Source organism: Chionomys nivalis, chromosome 4, assembly GCF_950005125.1.
Source record: "Chionomys nivalis chromosome 4, mChiNiv1.1, whole genome shotgun sequence".
NCBI classification, from domain to species: domain Eukaryota; kingdom Metazoa; phylum Chordata; class Mammalia; order Rodentia; family Cricetidae; genus Chionomys; species Chionomys nivalis.
The window spans coordinates 18,709,688-18,724,727 of record NC_080089.1 but is presented as its reverse complement, the minus strand read 5'-3'; the positions used below and the strand labels follow the sequence as shown (position 1 = coordinate 18,724,727).

Here is a 15,040-nt window from a genome sequence, read left to right as displayed (position 1 = left end):
AAGAGTCAGGAAGAAGAACGGATAAATGCAAGTCATCCGATTGCTTTCTTCTATCTATTTAGTCATGCCCCATGATGCAGAACTGCCACAATTAAGACAGATCTTTCAACCACAACCCAACCCAGAAACTCTCTCAGAGACATGCCCAAAAGTTTGTCTCCTAGGTGATCCTGAGACCAGCAAAACTGATAATCAACATTAACTATTACACACAATTATGGATGAGAGGAGACAAATGTAGACCTCCATTACTCTCATTTTAACAAAGAGAAAAACTGAGGTGAAGAGAATGAAAGGAACGTGCCCCCACTTTGATATTCTGGTTTACATTCATCCCTTTAATTCTGCCCCAGAAAAAAAAAAAAAAAAAACTTGCTTGGGTTCTGCCTTCGTAAATTGTACTGTTTAAATGCATCACTTTGTTGTCCAGCCAACGTTTACCAAAATCTACTATAAATCAGATCTTATCCCTGCCACAAGGAACAAATAATTTTCATGTGTACCTTCTCCCAGTGTAAGCTGCAGTGCAGTAAAGATTGATTTGGTCATTACTGTATGTTCCATTTGGAAATAGAATACCACATAGAGTAAGTGCTCAGTAAGCAAAAACTAGATAACAGAGGTAGATTTAAAAGGGAAAACAATATTGCAGATAAACTGCATACGTGGGAGTATAGAAGCTTAAGTCTCTTATTGTTCTTTTGCTATTGAATAGTGAGGAAGAGATATATCTAATTGAAATAATAAGAAATTGTTTATGATAATATTTTAGTCGGATCCATGCACATGAGTTCGAGTCTCAGTATACACAAAAATATTTTTCAAAATGGGACCCCACATGTACCAAAGCATGGTGTATGGAACCACTATGGTGCTTCCACTTATGCATAATTTTTGTTTCCTAGGTTACAATGAACCTGGTCCAGATGTACCTCCTACAAGTATGTATCCATAAAACTGAGCATTTTGGCCTATGTATGTCTCCTCATTCAGAAAGAAAGCATGCCCCAGAACAAACCAGCTGCCTAAGAGAGGCTAAGGTCTTAGTAGATGAGTTCTAGGCCTCTCTTGTGGACCTTTGTGCCTAGCAATGGATTTCTGAACTTTTCCTCCTCCTCTTGGTTAAAGGAAGAAGTGTGAACAAGAGATATAGGAAGACAGAGGTCAGATGGTGACTGTAGTTTATCCCTCCCATTAATAAATGCTACTGGGACCCCATTAGGGAATCCTTTCTCAGGTTATAAATTATGATGGTTACTTATATGATTTGAGACTTTTGCTTTTTAAAAATCAGTAACCTGTTCACCTATCTTTTCAGCAATCCATTCTTTCATTTCCCTAACATTCTTCTTATTTGATGCTGCATTTCCACCCACTCATCCATCAGTCCATGCATCTACACATTTTACTGATCACCTTTTACAATTTTTTCTATCTGGTTTTGTTTCTATATTCATTCACTCACTTATCCATCGTTTACTTCTGTCCTTTGTTATTTGTCCTTCATTTCCTGTATCCATTTGCCCATCCATCCATCCATCTTTACATCCATCTGTGTACTTACGGATGCATATATACTTACAGACATATACATCAATCTATGAACCATCTATCCATGAATCCACCTATATACCTACCCATGCATTTGTCAATCCATTCTCCCATTTACCACACATCTTCTTTTGTCCAAATTTGACATTCATTTTCTCTCTCTTGCTTTCATTATGTATCTATATGCCTCTCCAGCTACCCTGTGAACAACTTAACCACCCACCCATCCATCTTCCTATTTGTCCATTTATCCCTCTAACTTCCCAGCAAACATTCACACCCTCCATCTGCCTAGTTGCCTAACTATACTCATTCATTTACTTGTACTTTCTTCCTTCTGCTTTGCTTCTACCTCCTCAAATGCTGTTTTCATTCTTTTTGTATTCTTTTTTGACCTATTATTTGTATATTCTTCTTGACAATGGTCCCTTTCATTTTATGCACTCACATTTCACCCTTACTCTTTGATAAGTCCCTCTTCTTCTTACCACCCTATCTTACTAATTTCATTCACAGGTTTTTCTCTCATTTCTCCACTCATATGACTGCTTTTTCCCTTATTTTTGTGGGTGATTTGTCTGACTTGGATCTGTGCTATAAGGGCTTCCCTATCAGGGCACTCTGTCCATGCCTGATGAAAGCCTTTCCCACAGCTCCAGAACCAGCCACCACCATCTTGCCCTCCCTGTCAACATCTCTACAGCCTGAGTCCAATACAGGTACCTGGGGGGGCCCATTGATTTCACTTGATGAAAACGTGTTGCCCCACACCTCTCACAGTTATCACATGTCACATAAGAGCTAGGAAGCTTGTGATGTGAAGAACCCAGTGCCAGGTTCATCATAACCAGCACAAAATCAGAAGAGCAGTTAAGTTAGATGTCTCCTGTCACGCAAACACCATGTTCATGAGGTAAACAGATGATTTCAATACAATGAGGACAATTCAGAGGGAAATATAACTGGTATAATAGAGAAGAGGGCTTTACAGAGAAAACTCCACCTGTACTGATACTCCTGGTATAAATAGGATGATCCAGATAAATGGGGAATAAAGTGTTGATTACAGGGAATTACATCAGCAATGACTCAGTAGTCAAAAATAGCATATACATACAGAGAATTGATTATACCTGGGTTTGTATAAAGAAGAAGCCTTACTACAGAAAGGATAGTTAATGAAGGCTAAAGGTCATTTTAAAAAAAACAGCTTAGAATGAACTTCAGTACCAAATTAAGAAGCTTCTCCTTAGGATGGGTAGATGAATCCATGGGTAAAGTGTTTGGCCCACAGACATGAACACCAAAGTTCAAATTCCCAGCACCCATGTAAGTGCTGGATAATCATGTCAGAGCAGAATTCCAGTTGTGTCACAGTGAACACTCAGTTATGGGTATTTACTATCTGTCTTCCTCCAGCTACGAGGCACCACCTAGAAACCTTCACCATCAACTTCACCATCTCTAACCTTCCATATTCAGCTGACATGATCAGTGGCTCAGCCTTGTTCAACTCCACTGAGCATGTCCTACAACACCTGGTAAGACCCTCTGTCCTGAAAAGCCCATGCCAAAACTAACTTCATCTACATTTTTTACCCGTTTACTCTCTTTTCTCCTTTTTCATTCACAGCTTGGATCCTTGTTCCAGAATAGCTCCTTTAACTCAAGTTGCAGACTGACCTCCCTCAGGTTATTCTACTTCCATATAATTGTCCTCATTATTGCCTGACAATAATTATCCCTTCTTTTGATCTTCTGCTATTTTCTCCTTCCTTGGGGTTTCCATATACATTATACATTAGAACCTCCCTTGAATCTCTACACCTTTCTCTTTAAGGCCTGCGAAGAATGGAACATTCACAGTGGTGGGTACCACCTGCACCTACCAGCACGACCCTGCACATCCTGGAATGGATGCTCAGGGTCTGTACTCAGAACTGAGTCATCTGAGCCATGGAGTCACCCATCTGGGAAACTACACACTGGAGAAGCATAGCCTCTATGTGAATGGTAAGCATAGTCTGTGGTGTACTATGTGGTATCTATTCCCAGGCATTCTTTATTTTCTCTATACTCCCATATGTTCCTAGTGGTTTCTGTATAGACCAGCTGTTTCTGTGTTGTTCATTTCTGTCCAATATTCATATTCTTCATATTCTGATCAAATAAGCATACACAAAAAGCATAGAGGGGTAAGGTAGACTATCACATCATGTACAATGTCAAGAAGGAGATACATATAAATGCTGGCCTATAGCTCACTTTAATCCATCCAGGAATCTGGGCCATAAGACAGTCCTGTCCAGAGTTAAGGTATGTCATCCCTCCTGAACGGACCCAGTCTATGAACTCCCTCAGCATCATCCTCAGAGTTTGCCTCCTTGGTGATACTAAATTGTCAAATTGACCATTTGTATCAAGCATTACACCCCATGGAGAGTGAAAAATGATATCTTAGACCTTCATAATGAATAAAGAAATTCGGATACTAGGAATGAACAGTGCCAGCTTACAATTTTAAGAAGTGAAGTCAGGACCATGAGGGGTGCACCCAACCACTGAGACAGTGGGGCCGATCTATTGGGAGCTCACCAAGGTCAGCTGGACTGCTACTGAAAAAACATGGGATAAAACCGGACTCTCGGAATGTGGCGGACAATGAGAGCTGACGAGAGGCCAAGGAGAATGGCACAGGAACTTTCAACTGGCGATAGATCGAGAGAGAGACAGAGACCCAAATTGGAGCAATGGTCTGAGCTCTTAAGGTCCAAATGAGGAGCAGAAGGAGGGAGAACATGACCAAGGAAATCAGGACCACGAGGCGTGCACCCACCCACTGTGACAGTGGAACTGATCTATTGGGAGCTCTTCAAGGCCAGCTGGACTGGGACTGAATAAGCATGGGTTGAAACTGGACTCTCTGAACATGGCGGACAATGAAGGCTGATGAGAAGCCAAGGACAATGGCACTAGGTTTCGATCCTAATACATGAACTGGCTTTGTGGGAGCTTAGCCTGTTTTGATGCTCACCTTCCTGGGCCTGGATGGAAGTGGGAGGACCTTGGTCTTCCTCTAGGGCAGGGAATTTGGACTGCTCTTCAGTATCGAGAGGGAGGGGGAATGGACTGGGGGGAGGAGAAGAGGAGTGGGGATGGGGGAGGGGAGTGGGGGGAGGGGGCAATGTGTGGGAGGAGGGGAGGGAAATGGGAAACGGGGAGCAGTTGGAAATTTTAATTAAAAAAGAATAAAAAAAAAAAAGAAGTGAAGTTTGAAGCTGGTCTGAGGTTTGGTGTCCTGAGTTTATATTTTATTCTTTGGCCACTGAAGACCTATGCATGGTTTCCCTCTTAAAAATGCACAATTTAAATGTCTAATTTGCTTCCAAGTCAGCATTTACCAAGAATCTACTGAAAACCAGACCTTGTTTCTGGTACCAGAGATGAATAAGTTTCATGCTCATTCATCTAAATATAATTTATAGTAAGGCACAGACTCACTATAATATTATTCAACACAATATTCTTTAACTTTAAGTAGAATAATATGCATATGATAGCAAATGATCAACAATATATATTGTTATATAATATATATATATGAGGTAAGTAGATAATGGCATAGATGAGAATATATCTTTGGCTTTTGAGGTATGAACATAAATCATGTGAGGGACTCATTCTGGGAACATCTAAGAAGCTGGTAGGAAAGAGTTGGGTCTAACTGAAGTATCAGGAAGTTTTTCCTCATGACAATATTTAAGTAAGATCCTAGAACATTAGTAGATAATAAGTGTTCATGAGGTTATGTATCTGTTTCCCACATAAATGGCAGCATGGTGTATGAGATCATTCTGCACCTTGCATTTATTCTTGACTTTTGTTTTCTAGGTTACAATGGTCCTGGTCCAGATATACTTACTACAGGTAAGTATCAAATCCTGCCAACCTGGTCTTGGTCAAGGCTTTCCTCCTCTCTTACAAAGTCAGTCTCCTGTGTGGAGCTAGTAGCAGAAAGGAGAGCCCCTGACCTGTGTCTGCCCTTCAGCCGTGGCATCAGATTTCTGAATTCCCTTTAGTCCTTCATCTTGGAGGAAGAAATATGAATAAGTGATTGTTGCTTATAAAAAGAATCATGTCAGATAGTAATTTTTTACTTTCTTCTTTTATTTATGAAATAGTATCTTATAATATACTTCTCCCATTCCTTTTCCCTTTCCTCCCTCCAAAACCACCCATAAACTTCCTTTCTCTCTTTCAAATTCATGGCCTTTTCCTTTTCATTAGTTACTATTAGACATATATGCATATATGTATATATTCCTAAATATGACCTGCTTAGTCTGTATAATGTTACTTGTATCTATATTTTCAGGACTAACTATTTGATATTGGATAGCCAATTAGTGTGCTTTTCCCTGGGGAAGAATATTTTTCCCACTCTCATCGTATATCCACATGTTTATTTTTTAGTTCATTTACTTGAATTTTCTCCTTTGTTCTTTCCCCTATACATCTACCCAACCATCCATCCATGCATCTGTGCACCCATATATCCATTCATTCACCCACATGCACTCACTCACCCACTTCATCCTTAAGTCAATCTCTCCATCCATCCATGCACCCACTTACCCATCTAAGCACCAATTCATTCACCTGTTCAGTAATCCAACAATCATATTCATTCATTTGTTCTGATCTCCGTATCTCCCATTTATCACATTTTTATTCCTCTTGAAACACATTTGAGCCATTTATCATCAACTTATCACTTCCTTATTTGTCTTCACATTGATAAATTGCTCACAATTTTCATTGCCTTGAATAAATTTCATTCAGAGACTTAGTTGCCCCTACACTCACATAGTCACTCTTGTTTATGATCCACTTATGAATGATTAGTCTGGCTTGAACCACTTCTAGAAGAGTTCATTGACTGTATGGGGAGGGGCTATGTTCATCACTGCTAACAGCCTCTTTTACAGTTCCTGAGCCAAGCACCACTATCCTGCCTTTTACATTGACATCTGTACAGCCAGAATCTACCACAGGTATTTGGGGGAAGCCTTTTCCTACACTTGATGAAATGCCCTGTTCCACACTTCCATGTCCTGACTTACATGAGACCTGGAAAGCCATGGTGTGAGGATCCAGTGCCAGTATCATTATTAAAATAACATATATTAGACCAGCATTTCAATCAGATGCCTGCCCCACATGCAGCTACCAGGCTTCTGAGATGAATAGACCATGACAATACAATGAGAGATTCTTGTGAAGTGAGAAGCACCTGACACAATGTAAGTGGGTGGGGGCCTTCTAGAAAAAGCTCCACCTGAACTGTTATTTGCTGATGTGAAGGAATATTCCAATGGTGTGAACTCAGGGGCCAACAAGAGCAAGTGAGTGGAGAGACTTGAGGAGTTTGGTTTTCTTGAAGCATGAAGCTCAGCTTTCAGTGATGACTCTCCATGTCCACTCCAGGATCCACAAGGCCATAGTGTTAGGCACAGAACTGATAAGTAACTGAGTCTGGGAATCATAAGAAACCACATTAAAAGAGTCTTGAGTGTCAAACCATAAAACAAGAAATTGAGCCGGTTGTGGTGGCGCACGCCGGTAGGATTTGCTGAAGGAGGCAGAGGCAGGAGGATCACGAGTTCGAGGCCAGCCTGGGCTACACATTTTTTGCCGGGCGGTGGTGGCACACGCCTTTAATCCCAGCACTTGGGAGGCAGAGGCAGGCGGATCTCTGTGAGTTCGAGACCAGCCTGGTCTACAAGAGGTAGTTCCAGGACAGGCTCCAAAACCACAGAGAAACCCTGTCTCGAAAAACCAAAAAAAAAAAAAAAAACCAAGAAATTGACACTGAAACTCCAAAGGGAGCCATAGGTGGTTAGAGCACTGAAGGTGTTGCAATGAATTTTTTCCTTTCAGAAATGCTTTTCTTGTGTTCATCATAGAAAAAATCCACTTAGCTGGAACACACAGTGAATCTTATAGTGTAATATACTGGATATGAGAAGATAAGAGCTGATATGTTATGGCAAAGGAGATAGCACACATGAAGAACATTCACAGTAGGGAACTGGTATGACACGGAGATGAGATGTTCAGCTCTGGCTTGGATTGTGCAGTTACAGGTGGTGGTATATGGGGATATATAACTTGATGAGTACAGGAATCTAGTGTAGTATCTTCAAGCTCTCAGTTATAGGGATCTCTCTTCCTGTCTTCCCATAGCTGTGGAGCATCATCTGAAGACGGTCATACTCAATTTCACCATCTCTAATCTTCCTTATTCAGAAGACATGAACTATAGCTCAGCCATGTTCAACTCCACTGAGCGTGTTCTACAATACTTGGTGAGACCCTCATCCTGGAAACAGCTTGTAGGACAAAGTTCCTGAACATCCTGCATACAACTCTTTTCTTTTTTTCTTTCCTCTATAGCTTACACCTTTGTTCCAGAATATCTCCTTTAACCCAAGCTGCAGACTGACCTCTCTCAGGTGAGTCCACTTCCTTGTCATTTTCCAGGAACGACTGTACCTAATGACCCTTCTGCTGTTTCTTCTTTCCCTGGGACTCTCAGCCACATGAAGGTATCTCCAGAGTTTCCACATCTCTTTTCAGGCCTGAGAAGAATCAAAACTTCACTAGTGTAATTGTCATTTGCTCCTACCAACATGATTCTGAGCATCCTGGGCTGCACACACAAGACATATATTCAGAGATGAGCCATCTGACCCATGGAGTCACTCAGCTGGGCAACTACACATTGGACAAAGATAGTCTCTATGTGAATGGTGAGCATGGTCTGTGTTTTCCTAGGGGATATCTTCAGCCATTTTTTATTTCCCTAGCCTTTTTAAAGTCAAGGATATCTTTCTAGACCAGTTGCCTCCATGTTCTTAGATTCTCTTCCAAGAATTTAAGGAGCACACATAAACAGCATTTCAGGAAAGTAGATACAGCTGTGTCCCAAGTCAGGAAAAATATGGATGTAAATACTGGCCCTCATCTCTCTTTCTATTTCTCTTATAGTTTAGGGATCTTGTCCATAAAATAGAGAGAGCTACAAAAAATTAAGGTGGAACTATGTGCTTCATTTAAACTAATACCAGTCCCCCCCTCACAGAATGCCCAGAGCTTTGTCTTGGTGATTTTTGCTTATCCTCCATTCCTTTTCTCTTTCTTTTGTCTGTGTATCTGTCTAGCCATATGTCCATGTATCCATCCATTCATCATCTATTCATTCATTCAACTCACAGCTATTCACTCTTGCCAGCTCACAATCAGTATTCACCACTAATTACCAAGATTGATGTTCACACAAGTTACTCCCATTTTAAGACAGAGAGAAGCACATGTAGGTAAACTGACTTGCTCGCTGTAACATAAATTTGTGTGGATATGAATTCTAAATTTCAATTTAAACCCAGTCCTTTAACTTGGCTGTTGCAAGGACTCATATGGGATTTTTTTTTCTCTTATAATTTACACAACTTAAATTCATCATTATATTTTTCACTTAGGATTTTTCAAATATTCATTATAATACAAACACGGTTGACACTAAGAACAAGTAAGTTACATGCATACTTTGTCCCAGTGGAGCATGGAGTTTTTAGTTCAGTTGTACATTCTTCAAGTAGAAATGCAGTACCACACATGATACCTTCCCAATAAATATGTTTGGGATGAATGTGTGTGTGTAGATAGATAGATAGATAGATAGATAGATAGATAGATAGATAGATAGATAGATAGATAGATAGATAGATAGATAGATAGATGATAGATAGAGTGGAAAGGATGATGGGATAAGTTGATGCATGTAAATATGTTGAGTGATATCTGAAGATAAGGCGTATAGACATAATTTAGGAGAGCATAATTGGGATTAAGTAGGGAAGAGTTAGATGAGTTGAAACATCAAGATATTCTTCCTAATGCCAATCAAGTCAGATCATAGAACATTAATAGATGCTCAGTTAGTGTATAAAGTGATACACATCTACATTGGACCACATGAACTATTGCATGGTGCTAAGGACTGTGCAACACATTCTCCTTACATTTTTTTTTCTTTTTTTTTTTTTGCTTTTCTAGGTTACAGCGGAACTAGTACAGAAGAATCAACGACAAGTAAGTATCAGTTTAGCCTGACCTAGGTCTTGGTCCATGCTTTTCTCCTCATTTCTAAAGGAAGCTTGTCCTAAACACAAGCTAGTCTCTGGAAAGGGGCCAGAGACTCAGTGGAAAGAGAGCTGGTGGCCTTTTTTTGGGTCTGAAGCCCTGGTGCTGAATTTCCGAATTTTCCTCAATCCTCTGAGTCAGAAGAAAAAAAATTGAACAATTATTTTATATGGTATTATTAAGCTGAATTAATTCAGAGACTAGTTTATGTTGCCTAAAACAAATGCTATTGAGGATGTAGTAGGGGCTAAGTAGCACATTTTGATGTCTACTAAAGTGTTTGTATAAAATAGCCCACTCATTCAGTATCCCACTCATATATCGTTCTAACTGTCAATTCTTTCATTTACTAGTTACTGTTCATCCAGAACTGCATTTTCAGTCATCTATCCATCCATTTACCCACCTATTCATCCATCCATTCCCTTTTCCATTATACTATATTTCTTCATTTCTTTTTTATCATTCCTTCTCAATTATTCTTCTAGACTTCCATCCATCCACTATTTATCCATGCAATCATATTTCTCTCCATTTGCTAACTTTTATTTTTACATCTTTTACATCTTACAGACACACATATATACACATACAGCACACACTTCTACACAGTCATCCATCATCCCCCTACATACCTATCCACTCATTTACCTACCCACCATACAACCACCTACCCATGTATTCAGTACCTAGATATTTGTCAATTTGTTCAACTATGTACCTCGTTACATTTTCTCATCTGTATGTGTGCTTATCATCCACTCCTTTTCTTTTTCTCTTGTTTGTACATCTGTCTACCCATATGAACATGTATCCATCCATTCATCACCTCTTCACTCATCCATCATCCATCATTCATTCATTCAGTTATCAAACCATCCATCCACCCATTTACCATCCTGCCCATCAACCAATATCCATCCACCTATTCACCTACCTACTTATGCATATACTTGGATGAATGAATGAAAATGAATGAAATTTATGCCCTGGCAATGCTGAAACATGCATGGGCATGCCCGCACATGACAGTTCTGTTGAACTTGTTAATATTGGCTTTCATGATCTAACTTACTGAGAATAATTGATGAGGTCTTTTCCTAAGTGGGGCACCAGATTAGATGGTTGTGAACCACCATGTGGTTGCTGGGAATTGAACTCAGGACCTTTGAAAGAGCAGGCAGCGCTCTTAACCACTTAGTCATCTCTCCATCCCCATGCATATACTTACCCCAACACATACACACACTTATCCTAACACAAATCTGTCAATCCGTGAACTTCCCCACTATTCATCATGCTCTTTTACTTACATGTTATTTGTTCCCTCTTTCCTTTTTTTATTTCTCAAAATACTTATTATCATTATTAAATTTTGGGTTGACCCTTCAACAATCTTTTCTTCTTCTTACTTAACTATTTAGCAATTCAATTACTGCCCACCTTTCTCTGGCCAACCACTCTCACTATCTGAGTTAATTTTATTCACAGGCTTTTTCAACATTATCACACATTTTCTCTTTTGATCCCTTTTGAGTGTTATCTACGTACAAATGGTTGCTCTGCCTTGTACTACTGCTGCATGGGCTTCTCGAAATACATGGGGATTTTCTCATCCCTGATGACATCCCTTTCCACAGATCCTAAATCAGCCACTACCATGCTGCCTTCTCCAACAATACCTATGCAAACAGAATCCACCACAGGTATGAGAGAACCTGTTTCTATTTTTATAAGATCTTTGTCCCACAGTTCTGATTTGCATATAAGATCTAAATGGAAGAATATGAAGAACCTAGTTCCATAGCCATCATCAGACACAAAGACTATAGTAGCAATTCAATCAATTGCCAAGCCTCATACAACCACTGGGATTGCAAGGTATGCAGACAACTGCACTGCAGTGAGGAATTTGGCTTGGGAATGCATCTCACATGATATAAAGATTAAAGGACTTTCTAGAGACAGTTCATCCTGATTTGCATCTCTCATACTGACTAGGAGTGGTCAACATAACTTAAATGATATCAACAACGAGGGCTGTTTGACCTAGAAAAACATAGTATACTGGGATAAATGAGAGGAATTTGGCATCCATGGAGCATAAAGTTCATCTCCCAATATAGCCTTTGCATTTCTAATCCAGAGCCTGTAAAGACAGGATGGTAGGTCCAGATTTATGATAACCAAAGCTAAAAGGTCAATAGAAACCAGAATGTAAGGGGCCTTGAAAGACAAATCAAAACACTCAAACTGAAAACTGAAATTGAACAAAGATCTATGAGTTGTAGAAGTTACAGGACAGTCCCAGTGAGACTTTCTTTTCAGAATACTCCTCTAAAGTTCAGTGTAGAAAAAGTCCCTTAGACAATATATCCTGTGAGTCTGATAGGGTAATCATGTGAATAAGAGAAGATACTGTTATGATAGGAAAGTACACACAAAGTATGTTAGGAACATTCAGAAAGATTAGTTGGATGTGTCATAGAAATGAGATATTCAGGTTGTAGGTAGGCTGGGTATGTTGGTAGATGAGAAGCAAAAGGAGATATGACTTGATGAGTATTGTATTCCAGTGTGCTTGCAGGTAAAATCTCTTCTCATCTCTTCCAGCTGTGGGGCACCACTTGAAAACTGTATCAGTCAGCTTCACTATTTCCAACCTCCCATATTCAGCAAATATGAACAATGGCTCAGCTGTGTTCAACTCCACTGAGACCCTCCTAAAGAATCTGGTGAGACCCTCATTCCAGTAGCTTCTGCTTGGATAAATCATATCTACCAACTCTATCCAAATTTTCTTTTCATTATTTTCTTTGCTTTTCTTCCCAGATGGAACCATTGCTCCATAATGGTTCTTTCAACTCAAGTTGCAGACTGGATTCTCTCAGGTGTGCACTTGCCATAAAACTATTATTGTTGCCTCTCTTCTTGCTTGCCCTCCTTCTGATTCCTATCTATGTCTCTATTCCTCTTGATCTAGGCCTGAGAAGAATGGAACTGCCACTGGTGTAGAAATCATCTGCACAAACTTGCATGACCTTGCACATCCTGTGTTGGACACCCAGGAATTGTACTCAGAGCTGAGCAACCTGACCCAGGGAATAACCCAGCTGGGCAACTATACACTGGACAAAGAAAGTTTACATGTGAATGGTGAGCATGATATGCGGTTGCTGTGTAATGTCCTCAGCCACCTGTTATTTTTTTTTACCTCTATCAATTATATTGATAACGCTGTCTAGAACAGTTTATTTTAGGTTCATAGAATCTCTTTTCCAGAATTCATGGAGCACATAAAAATAATCAGACAAGGAGGTATTGGCATATTGTGTACAAAGTCCGGAAGCAGAAAGAAATGAGTATGTTTGCTAAACTTCTTCTCTACTCCTTGTTGTTTCTACTTCCAAGAATGCATCCCAAAGTTTATGGCACCCACATTTATTCACGCTTGGTTTGTCCACCCTAAGTAACTAGATATAGAGAATTTCTTGCAGAAATGTTCAGAGACTTGTCAATTCAATGAGCTTATGTCTTGTCAATTGCCAAGCCATTTTAACAATAATACCCTATGAAATGGGCAAGGAGATACAATGCATCCACATTACTCTGAATTTCACGAAGAAAGCAAAGCACAGACCTGAAAAGCCACATGCCTTTCCTACACTGAGTTTTGAGTGATTGAAATTTTGCCATTCTGCGTTTTATACCCAATCACTAAACTATCACAGGGATTTGTGTATGATTTTCATTCTGTTTTCATTTCCAATAAGCATTTAATACAAACCGTACCTTATTCATGATGCAAAGAACAAATAACTCTCATCTGTATTGTTTCTTAATGTGAACTACAGTGGGAACATGGACACTGTATTTTTTAATCATTGTCTATTTGTGTAATATACTTCAAATGAAAATGGAATACAACTCATAGTAAATGGTCAATAAGGATATTCTGGATGGATATCTAGTGGCATAATAAAAAAATAATGGTGTGTATTGAGGCATATTGTTGTGGAAGTAAGGTGTGAGATATGTTTTATAAGAATCTATTGGGGACATAGAGATGGGTATAGTTGAAATACCAAGAAATCCTTCTCCGGTATGATTTGTCAGATCTTATAATATGAATAGATGTTCACTAATCTTTTTAGGTGTGGTTTGGTACCATATAGGCCAAAGCATGCAGAATCCTTTCCCTTGCTCTTCCCTCCTCTAACATGTCTTGTATTTTCTAGGTTATAATAAACCTGGTCCAGAAGAACCTCCTACAAGTATGTATCGATTTAGCCTGACCTACATCTTGGTCCATACTTTTCTCCTCATTTCCAAAGGAAAGCTGATCCAAATACAAACCAGGCTGTTCAGAGAGACCAAGGTCTCAGTGGAAGCAATTGGTCTCTTCTTGAAACTGCAGCTCTCATGTTGGGTTTCTGAATTTTCCATATTCTTCTTGGTTGGATAAAAATATTTCCCAAATTGTACCATACAGAATTAATGGACTTTAGCTAAGGTGGTTACTGTGTAATGTGTGTTTCCTAGGAGGATGTTCCAACCAGGGGACATTATTGTTATCAATCTACAAACTTGGATGACTAATTAGGTGTTTTTCTAAAATTGCCTTCTCTCTTGTATCTTTTCTAATTTATATTAGTTCTCTGAGAGTATTACACCAGGAATTTGTGCTGCTATTGCATCAGTGAACATGTGTTACCACACCAGTCATCGTTGTAATTCAAAGTGTTAGCAGCAGAACAAGATGTGTGATTGCTTCCTCCTCTAGTAGCATGCATAGCACCTTCCAGCACTCTGAAAGCCAGGCAGAAGGGATGAAACTTCCAGCTGAGTGCCAGTTTACCTCCCCATGTGCTATGGCTCAAGTGCCTGGTATCTTCAGCAATACGAATCTAACCCAGAAGTTCTACAGGGTAACCCAATACAATGGAAATAGGCAGTACTGTTTGGAAGTCAATGGTACATCACTTGTCAATAGCTCCAAAAGGAATAATCTGTTCCTGGTGCTGGCATTTATTTATCATCTAGTGGTATCTAGTGAGGCACTGCTGCCCCATTATATAGCAACTCCATTTAGACTTCTTATATGTGTGTGTGCATATACTTTAGGAAGCTTCTATACTATCAGAGTTCTGTCTGACTCTTTGGAATGCCCTTAGTATTAATTATTCCTCCCCATATTCTCTCTCTACATGGTCATTCTAATGTCTTCTCTATTTTACCCTTCCCATTCTGTTATTTTCTATCAACCATTAAATCAGCATATCCT

At 39.5% G+C, this 15,040-nt stretch overlaps 1 protein-coding gene across 1 annotated transcript in view; it reads left to right on the top strand.

Annotated features, from left to right (window-relative positions):
- The window catches only part of Muc16 (mucin 16, cell surface associated), a 191,987-nt gene that overhangs the window by 133,254 nt on the left and 43,693 nt on the right, over positions 1-15,040 (top strand). The window contains exons 51-66 of the mRNA XM_057766818.1: positions 906-941; positions 2,205-2,270; positions 2,971-3,092; positions 3,185-3,243; positions 3,392-3,564; positions 5,443-5,478; positions 6,540-6,605; positions 7,798-7,919; positions 8,008-8,066; positions 8,191-8,363; positions 9,670-9,705; positions 11,397-11,462; positions 12,370-12,491; positions 12,589-12,647; positions 12,740-12,912; positions 13,995-14,030. Of these exons, the coding sequence (XP_057622801.1) occupies positions 906-941; positions 2,205-2,270; positions 2,971-3,092; positions 3,185-3,243; positions 3,392-3,564; positions 5,443-5,478; positions 6,540-6,605; positions 7,798-7,919; positions 8,008-8,066; positions 8,191-8,363; positions 9,670-9,705; positions 11,397-11,462; positions 12,370-12,491; positions 12,589-12,647; positions 12,740-12,912; positions 13,995-14,030 (1,404 nt within the window). The remainder of the gene's footprint in view (positions 1-905; positions 942-2,204; positions 2,271-2,970; positions 3,093-3,184; positions 3,244-3,391; positions 3,565-5,442; positions 5,479-6,539; positions 6,606-7,797; positions 7,920-8,007; positions 8,067-8,190; positions 8,364-9,669; positions 9,706-11,396; positions 11,463-12,369; positions 12,492-12,588; positions 12,648-12,739; positions 12,913-13,994; positions 14,031-15,040) is intronic.